The sequence below is a fragment of the Nanorana parkeri genome, unplaced genomic scaffold, assembly GCF_000935625.1.
Source record: "Nanorana parkeri isolate BGI_ZX_2015 unplaced genomic scaffold, ASM93562v1 scaffold1206, whole genome shotgun sequence".
In the NCBI taxonomy this organism is placed as follows: Eukaryota; Metazoa; Chordata; class Amphibia; order Anura; family Dicroglossidae; genus Nanorana; species Nanorana parkeri.
In genome coordinates this window covers 431825-445442 of record NW_017307474.1, presented here as the reverse complement: position 1 = coordinate 445442, position 13618 = coordinate 431825, and the positions used below count along the sequence as shown (strand labels likewise).

The following is a 13618-nucleotide window of genomic DNA, read 5'->3' as shown; positions in this document are numbered from 1 at the left end:
CCCCCCCCCCCCCCCCCCCCCCCCCCCCCCCCCCCCCCCCCCCCCCCCCCCCCCCCCCCCCCCCCCCCCCCCCCCCCCCCCCCCCCCCTCCTCAGGTGGCGAAAAGTCTCGGGACACCCCTGTATACAATGATACAACTACAAAAGGTTTGCGTGCAAAAATATTGCTCATACTGTACTAACATTGATCTTGAGTAGGATAAGCGTTCAATTAGGATTCACATTAAATAATAATTCACATAAAATTAAGTACAGACATGTATTAGCAAATCCTATCCAAGCACACCTTGCCACGCACGTATATGCATTCCAATCAAACATTTTTCTGTTTGCCTGGAGATTCAGACTGAGCTGGGAGCAGTAAATCACTCAGTGACCTCCCTATGTAAATTGAAAGAGTTAAACTCTTTTGTACAGACTAGAAATTCCCTTTGAATATTCAATATACAAAATGATTATTGCGACTTCAGAGAAATTGCCTTGCAATATATGAACCAGTGCAGTTCTGGTTATTACATGCAATAAAGGCTTGTTCTGTACTGTATTACTGATTGCCTCTTCTCTAATAACATTGAGATGTCTGAAATGATCCTAATTAGTATGTAACTGGAGTTTTAATCTCTCCTTTAAGTAACTGAACATAATTGGCAAAGCAGTTTACATTACTCACTGCCATGTTCAAAGAGCAGTGTGTTGTGCAGTAAATTAATTTCTGGGAACTGTGATCAGAGTTTTGCACTGTGCATCCAAACTACAAATGTGGATCAATTTTACTCTGATATCAGACACTTTGATAAATAGGCTCCATTGCGGTTTCTGTAAACAGGGGTAAAAAGACGACATCTACCAGCACAGTTTGGATATGTTCCACTCAGCATAGTGGATACTTGAATACACAAAACAGAGCTAGACATATAATAAATACTAAATGAAAGTTGATTTTCTCACTGCAGTAACACAATCAAGATGATCAAATATATGGCAAACGGTGGAGTAAAGGTACTGTGAGAGTTTAGATTTAGAGAGGCACACAAAGGACTGTCCAGTCATCAGTGACAGTGAGTATGAGTCTTCCAGCGTTATTTGTACAAGCAAGGGTAACAAAAGAAAACCCCCCCCCCATTCAGGGGTATATCCAGGACATCGTTGTTGTAGTCATTATATAGTCAGACACATTTGGCTGGGGAACTGGTTTTGACAGTGAGTGAAGGCATAAGCCAGTACAGATGGAAGGTCCCACTTTTCAAAACCATATTTTGGCCACCTGGCCAACTCTATACTCAGAGCTTCTTACCTTCAGGTAGAATTTTCTTGTTTTAAAAAAAGGCCTCTGTCTTCCCTGGCAGGTAGAAAACCTGGCTTAGAGTGGTAGGCAGTAAACCCACCCTCTCTTTCTCTGACTGGCTGGAGAGGCCTTTCTGACAGAAATGTATTTTCTGTCCTCAGTTGGTATATTCTCCCTGTGCTTGCGTGGGTTTCCTCCAGGTACTCTGGTTGCCTCCCACACTCCAAAAGACATGCTGGTAGGTTAATTGGCTCCTGTATAAATTGGCCCTTGTATTTATGTATGCATGTGAGATGGAGACCTTGGATTGTAAGCTCCTTAAGGGCAGGGACTGATGAATATGTAAAGCGGTGCATAAATGGCCGGCACTACATAAATATCAGAAATTAATAAAATAAATAAAACAAATTCCAGAACTGGAGTTCTTAAGTGTCCACCATCCCACGTCTACACTTTTTCCTGAGAAATCTGCGGCGGTTTTTCACAGTACCTGTAAACATGAGATGACCGTCAACCCACTCTGCAGTTTTTAGCAGGATTGAAAGATAAACTCTTGTCTGCAAATGCCTGTGAATTCTGCTAGCCAGTTGCCATTGGGCAATGATGAGCATTCATCCATTGCTATCCTCCCCCCTAATAATTAAGTGCCTACAGCATTCTATCTTAAGCTCCCCACTCCTCCTCTTTCTCCATTCCCATATACCTGTAAGGTTTGCTGAGGTGACCTACATACGTTTGAAGCACACTGAAGATTTTCGGCATTTCCAAATACAACCTCCTTTAAATTGATTACTGGACTTTGGTTTGACTCTTTATAATTTTATCACCTATGGACATTTTAAAACTTTTGGTGACATCAGTGGAAATATCTGGCTCATCCTGTTGATGTAGCAGCTCTCCACCACCCACTTTCTTAATATGCAAACCTGCGCATACATCTCTAGAGAGGAAAACAGCACTTTTGCCCTTCCCCGAGTTTTGCACCAAAACTGGGATCATATTTACCTGAAAAGCTAAAAAATTCAAGATGTTTGTGATAATAGAGTAAATGGGGTATCCCAGGAAAAAGGTAGAGCAGTGTATGGTCAGTGGTGAGTTCCTAGTGAAGAAATGGTTAGAGGCAACCTACAGTAAAATTATTGAATGACAAAGGTCCCTAAATCTCCTTACATGGTTAGTAGGCAGAAGGGGTCCATTATTGGGTCAAGTGGGGAAGCTAGTCATTCTGCCACCCGGGGCAAAGGCTCAGAGTTCCTCCCCCCAAGGGAGAAGTTCTCAATTCACACATTCAGTGGCACCCCTCCTAACGCAGCATCCGAATTGAACATATTTGAATTGGTTTCTGAGAAATGTTTATGGTATTTTACTGAATCAGAAATTAAATCTATATCCTATTTTTCTCTTTGAGTATGACAATACCACCGTATTATACAGTGTGCATGTCCTCTGGAAATTTCAAATACAAAAATATAATTAAATGACGTTGTTTTCCTTTTATCACAATAATACAAACTGTGCAGAGCTGTCATCAAATCCCAGGGCCTGCTGATTAAAAGTAGGATATGTCCTTGTGGTCATGCATATTTCGATGGCGTTAGTGGAAAGCAAGATGTTTTGGATGACATTATAAGGTTATCATACTGAGAGCTGACAGTTTTAATATATTTTGGAAAGAAAAAACTGTTTCCATAAATTTCAGGCATCAATAAACCATTGCTTGTGAAATATGTGTATGATAGATATAAGGCAACCAGACTTTGATGCATCTGAAGGTTATAAGATTTAATATAGTTGCAATATGATAGAAATCAACCCTCTTTATGAATAATGTTTCTTTACAATTTAAATAAAGCGATTAGGCATCACATACAGACATAACCTACCTTGTGCATGTAAAAAATATATCTAAATAACAAGAATGTATTATATTGCATTGCTAGTCCTTAGTTGAGGTGGCTGCTTTTGCTTTCTTATTTTTATTCTAAATATAATTTCTGTAGGTACACAAAATTGCTACTGATTCTATCAAATTTTCAGTGCCCTTGTAACTTTATGTGCACCGAATTGAAATCTCAAACAATGTTATCAGCCTTCCCAGCTATCTTCTGTTAGCTACAAAACACCTCATCCTATGTAATGGAGATGAGAAGAGAGGGAGGGATGTATTGCTCTGAGATGATCAGTCCAGGCTCTTGCTTAACCCCCTCCACGCACCCCCCTCCGCTGTGGGAAGGGAAGCATTCCTGGAGAGCCTCAGACACCCAAGTAGTACAACTGGTAGCTGCCATCCCCGAACACCTCAACATGAACTGTGCCCAGCAAGTTATATATCCCCGCCCCCCCCTCTTCCCTGGCACTTCGCTCGGTGTGAGACTTTTGCTTGACAAGATCTGAAGTGCAGGCAATCCCTCCACCTGTCACCGCTGCTTTATAGTGACAGTTCCTCAGCTCACTGCCTATAAGTGGCTCATGATGTGACCCGGGGAATGTTGCATTGTAGGGGGAAAGTTGGGGCCCCCATGCTGACCTGATACCAGCACCCCTGACAGACCAAGGACCAATCAGGGGACTGCTGTGTTAAAGCAGTGATGGTGGGTGAGTCTGGTGGGCCTGGGGGACACGTTCTGGCTTTCGGGAGGCTGGAAGTGCATGAAAGAACAGCTGGGGGGGGGGGGGGGAATCAGTGATGGGCCCCCTCCTGGGTGCGGGCCTCAGGCATTGCCAGAGTGCCCGAATGATCAGTCTGCCCCTGGTAATGCTTAACGTCCAGTGAGCAACCTAGAAAGCAGAGCTATAGTGTCTAAGTAGGTATCACCTTCTGGCTATATAACATATAACAAAAGTGTGGATGAATAGAAGGCAAGGATGTTTACCCTTAAATCTATTTACATACTGTAAGTGTAGTTCAACTGTGAAGTAATGCTTTGTATTACCTTACCTTAAAGCAAACCTGTGTCCTTATTACTTATGTTGAACTAGCTTCTTAAGTGTAGAGCATGGACCATCAAGTGCTTACATAATTGGGTAAATGTTTTTCTGTAGTGTCCCAGGAGCCCCAAAACCCAGAGTCCTCTGTTGACCTGTGCTTGTTTTCTGATGTTCTGGTCTGTTTCCCAGACCACTAAAAATTAGTTGGGCTGATTCACTGGCATCAGTTTGCGTCAACTTTAGAAGTGGGATATACCAACTCAACTTCAACTTATTTTATCTTTCTTTAAAAAGATAAAGCACCATGTGGTCACCTGAAAAGTGTTAAAGGAGAATTAACGGATGAGTGAAATGAACTCATCCCAATAGTTAGAGCTGACATATGACACTGCAGCTCTCACATGATTGAGAACTGAGGGATCACATACCGCTGATCACTCAGTTCACAATCTTTTCCCTGCAGAGAGCGGTGACTATCAGTCACCGCTCCCCGCAGGGATTTCCCCCTCCCCTCTCTCTCTCTGTTCCTCCAGCCTGCCTCTAGAGAGGCAGAGGCAGCTGTCAATCAGGTAGCGGGGTGGATCCTAACAATATTGTCGGGATCTGTCCCGGCTGCAGTGCGGCCCTGCACTGTCAGCATATAGTTGGTAATTGTCTGATATATGCTGAGTTTTGGGTCACAGAAGGACATTAGGAAATGTTTGGCCATAGTTCTCTTTTAAGGTTTTATCAACGTCTGCCACTTTTTCTTTAAAAGTGGCAAGCCTTCCCAGAAGAGTGGAGGATTTCATAGCCGCAAAGAGGATCCAACTCCATATTATTAGCCCACTTAATGACCCCCTAATTCTAAAGCATTGATCTCTGATTCTTTAACCAAATATACTCATTCACCTTGTGGTCACCGGCTTTACTTTTCACCTTCTCAGCTGTCATTTAAGGACTTAAGGCATTACTGTTCCTGGATCCTAAAAATCAGCAACGAGGATGGGGAGGACCCATCTGGCAGAGCTGTGTGCAAATCTGGCATCACCAGCCCAAGTCCCTACATCAGAATTAAGATGCCTGTTATGCCTGTGGCTCAATGCTGTTCTTAAAATAAGACATGGAAAATATTTACGGAAGCAACCTTTGAGTGGAGTGGTGGCAAAATAGAACCGCACTTCCTTTTTTACCTCTCCAAAGGGCCCCTTATATTTAAGATCAAATTGTTTGGAAATTATCCAGTAGGTGGAATAAAACTAATTCCACAGATCATGAAGTTTAATCAAATAAGTTTATTGGTGAATCCAGTTGTGTGATACATTTACTTGTTAGAATTACCTTTTTGGTTGCTTTCTCTGCAACATAGAAATTGGCTTTGGACTGTGAACCTCCTGGTGTCTCATATCTCGTTATACACATACCAAAAGCTGTTAAAAATGTTGCTGTCTGGGCCTGAATCCAGCATGGGGAGGCTGGCGTTGTTTTGTTACGGCACCTTGAGACAACTTGTATTATTGACTGTAAGAAGGAATGCAAAGATATGTCAAATGCTATATTTCATACAGTCAGCATAAAGGATCTGCAGGCCATACAGGATATAAATGTAGTGGGCTGTTCTAGAAATGTACTTACAAGTTGTGAGTTGCCACACTAATTGTATGGGCCACACTAATTGTACAGAGATTGTTGGACACTGTGAAAAATGGGTGTTTTAAAGCATAATGGTCTTACTGAATAGTTGTTGATTTGCTTAGCATTGTTACTCACTTATTCACTGGCAAACTTTACCATAAAAAACAGGACTTTGCTTTTAAGCATCTTCTTGTTTGTATGCTTGGATATCCAGCCAGCTCCACTTATAATGTGGCTGGGTAGTTTCTAAGGTACAGGGTTTGACCTACTGGATGGACGCTATCCGATAGAGTGTAACAGTTGTACTCTAGAAGCCAATGCTGAAATTCTTGCGATATTGTTTGACTGAACAAGTGAATTTTGTTTTCTTTTAGGACTTTGGAATCATGTTTCTTCACCATCTTGCAACAATATCTCTTATTACATTCTCCTATGTCAACAATATGGTACGAGTGGGTACCCTAGTGATGTGCCTTCATGACATGGCTGATGTTCTCTTAGAGGTGAGACCAAACCTTAAGCAAAGTTAGCTTTCCAGAACTGTGTTAACATTCAAAGTCCTAGAATTTTATGACTTGTAAAATAATGTGACTAATTAGGGAATGAGCCACAACATTAAAACTAGTGCTTTAAACTAATAAAACTTAAGGAAATCCGGGCAAAACTTTTTTTAACTTTGGGCAAAATGTTTATTAACCCTTGCAGTGGGGCTACCCCCGCATTGCATTGGTTAACTGCTCATTTTTGTCTAGGTGCTAAAAAAAAAAGTAATACTTACTCACCCGATCATTGGAACCAGCATGCTCTTAGATTGTTCCTTCCAGCCTCTCTCCCCCTCCACTGCAGTGGTCTAAGGTCCCCTAATTCATCATGTTCTACATACAGTGTAAAGATGTAAGAAATATTCCAATGCTGCAGCATAGAAAGAGATAGGCTTCAGTGACCGGAGAAGCAGGGCGAGTATAACTTTTTTTTTAGCACCTAGATAAAAATGAGCAGTTAACCACTGCAAGGGTTAATACAAGTTTTGCCCCGAGTTCTTCTTCAACTTGATAGTTTTCCATGGCTGCTCCCCATTCAAAGATGTTTCATTTTATTCCACATAGAACAATTTAATCTCAAGCCTGAAGTCAGTCAGAAAGGACCATTTTTTTTTTTTTTGTGTGTGTAAAATGGAGAGGCTCAACTGGTATTAGCAGCAGTAAATGATGCATGAGACAGGGACACCCAGGAACAGTCCAAGCAGGTTTGACAATGCATGTGAGAAAAAAAGCCAGCTGCACTCCAGAAAAATTCAGACACTGGCAACTTTACTGTTACCAGACAAACAAGCAAAGAGTCCACATCTGGGACCTCCTACTTTGGTGTGTTTCAGCCACAAAGCTGGGCATAATCGTACCTCTGCGATTGAGCCCAACTTTGTGGATGAAATACATTTGCCGAACCGAGATGGCCGCCTAACTCAGGAGCTCCTGCTCACCTGCACCCAGCATCGACCCCTGCAGCCCTCCAGATACGGTCATGGGGAAAATCGGACCGCAATATCCACCCACGAAGGCACCCACCTCTAAGGGAGACCCGCTGCCCAAAAAGGTACCGGATATCTTCCGCTCCCAGCGCCACGAGGCCTCGGAAGCGCCGGCTCCCAACATGGCGCTGTCGGCCCCCCGAACACTACAACCCCCGTCACAGGTCCCGGACGAGGCCTCCCTACACGCTTACATCCAGCACCTTCCCACCCGCTCCGACCTGTCATCCATGACGGCGGACATCAAGGAAACATTACACTTAGCAGTGTCGGAACTAAGGAAGGACATCCTGGACATAGGCCGCCGCTTACACGTGGTAGAACGAGCGAGTGCCGACAGAGATGTTGCCATTAATAACCTGCATGCCCATCAAGATATCACCTCGCAATCCCTTATCACCATGAGGAGACAGCTGGAGGATTTAGATAACAGGGGCCGCAGATCCAACATACGAATACGCGGCCTACCAGAATCCATACTGCCAGAGGCGGTCCCTACGACGCTATTGAGACTCTTCAATGATTTACTGGAGAGGCCCTTAGACTCTCCGATTGAATTTGTACGGGCACACCGAGCACTTAAACCCCGAGCCATGATGGAAGAAGCCCCACGAGACGTCATCTGCTGTCTGCAGAACTTCCCCCTGAAGGAAGAGATACTGCAAAAGGCGAGACGCAGAGGTGCCGTGTTCCTTGATGGGGTAGAGGTGAAGTTGTTTCAGGACCTCTCAGTACACACCCTACAACAAAGGAGAGCCCTTCGCCCCCTCCTAGAATGCCTTCGCCATCATGGCATCGTGTACCGCTGGCGCTTTCCCTTCTGCCTTTCCGCTACCCACAGAGGCAAGACAGCGCTCTTACGCACGCCTGAAGATCTAGCAGCATTCTGTTCAATATTGGACCTGCCTCCGGTCACCATTCAAGACTGGTATGAAGATCTGAGGCCTTCCCACGCTATTCCGCCCGAACAGGATGTCCGCCCACATCGCCAGATCTACCCACCACTGCGACAGACAGACCGTCAGGATCCTAGACGCGCCAAGAAACAACGGCCCTCACCACCCGAGTCTGGCTCCAGAGCCAACGCAACAATCTCCGGAGAAGAGGCAGACCAACTCGACCAAATCCCTTGAATTTACCGCATACTAGACCCAGGTAACGATAGCATCAGTGTACTCACCCAACAAGCAACATGCCAAGTTCCTGAGCAGATTCCTCTCCCTCCTCTCCGATTTTGCAGAAGGTATGCTGATTGTAGGAGGCGACTTTAACGCCCCTCAGACCTCGCTACCGCGTCTGATGTCTCTCTTTGACTTATATGGCTCACTATCCAACCTCAAAATAAATTATACCAAATCAGAAATCATGCCCCTCAAAGTACCCCACGAGACTAGGTCACAACTACAATCATCCTACCCCTTCCAATGGTGCCTCAACCACTTAAAGTACCTAGGCATCAAGCTGACCTCGGACTTGACCCTCCTCTACGACGCGAACTATGCGAATCTCCGGGACTCTATCCTCCAAGACCTTCGAAACTGGAGGGCACATACTTTTTCTTGGCTTGGACGTGCAGCCCTATTGAAAATGAACATACTCCCCAAACTTCTATATCTATTTCAGGCTGTTCCCTACACCTTTTGTTAACGCATATCGGTACTTGATTTATACCAACGACTGTACTCATTGTATGCCATGTTACTTGTTGAAAACTAATAAAAAGCATTTGAAACAAAAAAAAAAAAAAGAAATACATTTGCCATTGTTTGAACTTTCATTCACAACTGCCATTGTTTGAACAACCTATTTTTCTTCTTCCTAGACATGTGTCTTGAGTGATTGAGTGATCCAACCTAAGGCTTGGGAGCAGCACACTCTACATTTTCTTCTAAAGGCCAGTTCACTCCAATTGCAGTGCGTTCCAGCTGCTGGAATGTACAGTAATCGCACACAACACTCCCCCCTTCATTCAGGGTCGAGAGCGGGTGTGGCAGTGCATTGAAGTCAATGGCACCACAGCCATGTCCCCTGCCCACAATGCGATAAAAAAAACATTGCCTGCGTTGCGGTCCAGTGCGAATGCAAAAAAATGCAGCATGCAACAGTGGACATTGTATAGTAGCATAAAACAAACAACTTACTGCATCTGCTTATCCAAGCCACTACCTAAACTCAGGTCAGGTTGGGTTCTCCAAAACAAACAGGCAGCTCTTGTTCCCTCTTTTAGCAGTCAGCCTTTTCACCCAGCAGCAGGCTCTCACAGCATCGAATGAGAGAGAGCCCGCCCCTTAACAAAGCTCACATATATGAAGACGTGTGGACAGCTGGGACTATTTATTGAGGTCTGGCCACCAGGTAAGATGTGGTCTTAGGAATAGAGGCTTAATCTCATCCAAAGTTCTACAAAGACTCTGAGGCCCAGGTCAGGACTTGTTAAGGTTCTGAAAAAACTAAAAGTTGGCTTTCTCTGTATCATCAAACACAATTAGCTAGAATGATGCTAAGTGAAAACACAGTAAACAAGCCGCAATCACTTTGGCTTTCAGACATTTCTGGCACTTTCATAAATTTCTCCTTGATCCTATAATCCCACTCTGAACAAAAGTCAAACAATATCTAGGCAATGTCTCAAGGCTGGAACGTCTGCTTTAATTTTCTTCTACAAAAGCAATTTGCAAGATGGGAATAAAAAAAAATCACCAGTTGTTAATAACAGGCTTGAGCTATCAGTCAGTTTGCAGTAATGTCTGTGTTTTTTTTCCTATTCCAGGCAGCAAAAATGGCAAATTACTCCAAATGTCAAAAACTGTGTGACCTCCTATTTGTCGTGTTTGCTCTGGTGTTCATAATTGCTAGACTTGGTGTTTTCCCTTTATGGTAAGTAGTCATGACATTGAAGAAAATTACTTATGTTATGCAGTGATAATGATTTTTCGTTGGTAACCTCTCCTTTTGTGCTGATGATGACAGCATGCCATTTTAAGGCTTTTATTGGGTTGATTTGATTTCATACATTTCTTTAATCCATTGATCATGCCTTAACTCTGTTCAAAATATTTTTGCTGCAGGAAGATTTACTAAAGAATGGCACAGCTGTCACCTACTTAGCAATTAAGTCACAAACTATATTAGTGCATGGTGCTTTCATTCTTATTTGTAATATAATGTCAGTTATGTACATAAGGGTAGTGGCACCTGGGCTGTTTTTTAGATAGCACATATCCTGCTCAGGTTAATTCATCAAGCTGTTCATCTACTGAGCCTATGCTGCCTAAACTTTATTGGATTTGATTAAAAATACTTTTTTTGTTATTATTGTAGGGTTTAACTGGAAGTCATTTTTTTATTGCCACATCCTGTTAGCTTGATGTTCCTTATTTACGTTATTTCTAATATAGTACATGTTTTCTGTTGTGACTGAATTTGTCAGGGTGGTGCAGTAACTCCATCATAGTTAAAAAGCTGTATGGAGACTATACTACCTGCCAATGCATTTTATTGAAAATGTTTGCTGCCTGTCACTGGCTACAGCATTTTCTGAACAGGGAAGGACTGGGCCTGGCGGCATTTTCCCCTTTGGATCGGTGGAAAAAATAAACTGTCCCTACTATTTAAGGTTCAAAATACAAACAGAGTGTGCTCTACCTCCTTCATACAATGTGGTTCCATGGAAAACCAGTGCACAACCAAGGCTTGCACCAGTCCTTCATCATAAACAGTGGAAAAAAGTGTTTGCACAGCTATGACTAAGGCCTCTTTTGGCTGAAATGCATTAGCTGGTGTGATGCCTTCAATAAATAAAGAAGATATTTACTTGATCCAGGATCGTGTCCAAACACTTTTTTCTCATGTTCATGTACTGTAAGGATCAGTTGGTTGTGTTTTCCTCTCGGGCCAAAGATTCCTAGCCCTCTTCTTTTTCTTAGTCACTTTTGGAACTCTTGATTCATACAACGGGTTTGTGACTCAAAAATGGCTGTAGCAATTGTATTGTTGTAATATCCAAGATATTAGAATTTTGAAATGGAGAGATTAGCAAAGTCACCCTATGTTGACCTTGTTCACACATCTGTATGGAAATATAAAAAAGATTGAAAAGACTGCAGATTAACTATAAACAGTTCCATGTTTTTAATCCCTGTGTGACAAGGGTAAAGAAAAACATTTTGACCCTTGTGTATGAAAGATTCTGGTCAGAAAATCTACTACTACATCAGGCTTCTATTGATATTAGACACGAATGTCACACAACACTTTATTCATATTTGATTATCTGCCCGACTCCACCAGGGCAGCCCTTGATTGTTGCAGGAAACCATATCCAAAATGTGTGACAAAAATTCATAAATGTTCGAAAATGACTGTAGTGTGAAGCCATACCCAATCTGTTGATTGACGGTATTAGGTACCTCGGCTTATATTCGGGTCGGCTTATACTCGAGTATATACGGTAATTATGTTTATTACACTTACCTCCACATCCATCTGTGACATTTCAACCAGACTGCCTTTTATATGGTCAGAAGGCGTTATTTTCTGCACTGAGGAAAACTTGGCAGTCGCCTTAAAGGGTCAGAAACCAAACAAAATCATATTGCAGTCTTCACAATCCATTTGTATATTGTGTCATCTTTTTTTTTTAATACATTGAAATTAGATAAAAATACCTGACAACGATCTGTGGGCACGTTTATTCTCTTCATCGTTGCCACCGCTTGAGAGTATGTGCCAAAAAAATATTGTCTATGGCTTACTCTGCCTTGAATTTTTTCATGATCTGAATGAACCTGTTCTGCTGTGAGGAGCCATTTGCAATCAAACACTCTTACCCACCCCATCAGGCAATGCTGCTGATTACATAGGCTGGGAGTCTGGCTAGGAGTGTTTGACAGTTGCTCCTCCTGTCATTTCAATTTACAGGGCAGGCTGAACCCATCCACTACCCTAGCCATTCCGGTCATAGACAGGGCAATGCAGTCACAGAAGCGTGTAATAAAAGTATTTAGAAGACTTGTTGTAATATAATGCTTTTTAAATTTACTTGGAAAGAAAGTACATATGACTCCTTAGAGATATGCCTGGTTTACAAAACCATCCTGCTTGTACTACTCCAACTATAAATTGAGTATGGATTGTTTTACTTCTCTGCTAGGGAGATTTGCCCTTACATCCTGTTCCAGAGACACAGCAGAAAGTATGAGATGTAAAGTTAGTGGATAGCCCCTCTTATACAGTTGTCACACAAACAGGTGTCCCAACTTGGAGCTCATGTTCCTGTGACACCTCAAGAGTATTGGATTTGCCGTCCATGTCTGTATCGGAGACAACGGTCATCAGGATCAATACTGAAAGCCAATCAACCCAGCATGGACAGCAGGCACAGCAATAAGAACCTGTCAGAATTCAAGCCTTTCACATTCTATCCAAAATTGAATTAAAGTTTTGGCTTTTTTCTATGTGCTGCCTTGTGTAAGCTCTACAATGAACATCTTATTTCCCCAGCCCATTCTATCTGTTCACCTATGCTGTGACATATGTGGGACAATGGCGATGGCATACTAGTCACTGAATAATTATTGTGCCTCATTAACAACCAGTCTATTGTTGGTGTCAGGAGAGCATACTCTAACCTTGTTTCTTTCACAGTTATATTTTGATCACATCTGACTCCACTGCCTTGCACAAAGGAAAATACAAAATACTGTAGACTTTACGGTCTTTTCATATACAACTCTTGGCATTTAAAAATGTCATTAGCAGTTGTGAGTCATGCACAGTCCTGTATTTCAGGCACGTCTCTGTAATTATCTTATGGAAGGACATGGAGGATTAGCCTTCTGCTATGAGAGGTAATGGCAATGCTGATACATATTCTGTGCTATTTTAGCTAATTTCCCTCTTGAAATCATTTCCAGGGCTACTTTTCTATTGAGCTAGAACTGACAATATTGCACTGATAATACATTTTAATTTGCACCTCCATATTTTGATGATTGTATTTAAAGTAGAAGTTCACCCTAGAATGACGAATTCTAAATTACCGTATGAATATTAAACAGCCTAACAAATGTACCTTGATAAATGCATAGCACCATGTTTTAATGCTGTCTGCACTCTGGTTGTCAAGCAATCAGCTGTAGCTTCGGCCGATCCTTCGGCTAGCTTCGGTTACGGGAGTCCATCGGTTAATTCGAACCAAGAGCCTGCTGTACGGGCTATTCACAATAGCCCGTACAGCTCCCGATCATGGCCGAGCGGCTCAGC

General features: G+C 42.6%; 1 protein-coding gene across 1 annotated transcript in view; it reads left to right on the top strand.

Moving 5' to 3' along the window:
- Positions 1 to 13618, top strand: part of CERS6 (ceramide synthase 6) — a 76460-nt gene that overhangs the window by 43225 nt on the left and 19617 nt on the right. The window contains exons 7-8 of the mRNA XM_018568550.1: positions 6201 to 6329; positions 10125 to 10231. Of these exons, the coding sequence (XP_018424052.1) occupies positions 6201 to 6329; positions 10125 to 10231 (236 nt within the window). The remainder of the gene's footprint in view (positions 1 to 6200; positions 6330 to 10124; positions 10232 to 13618) is intronic.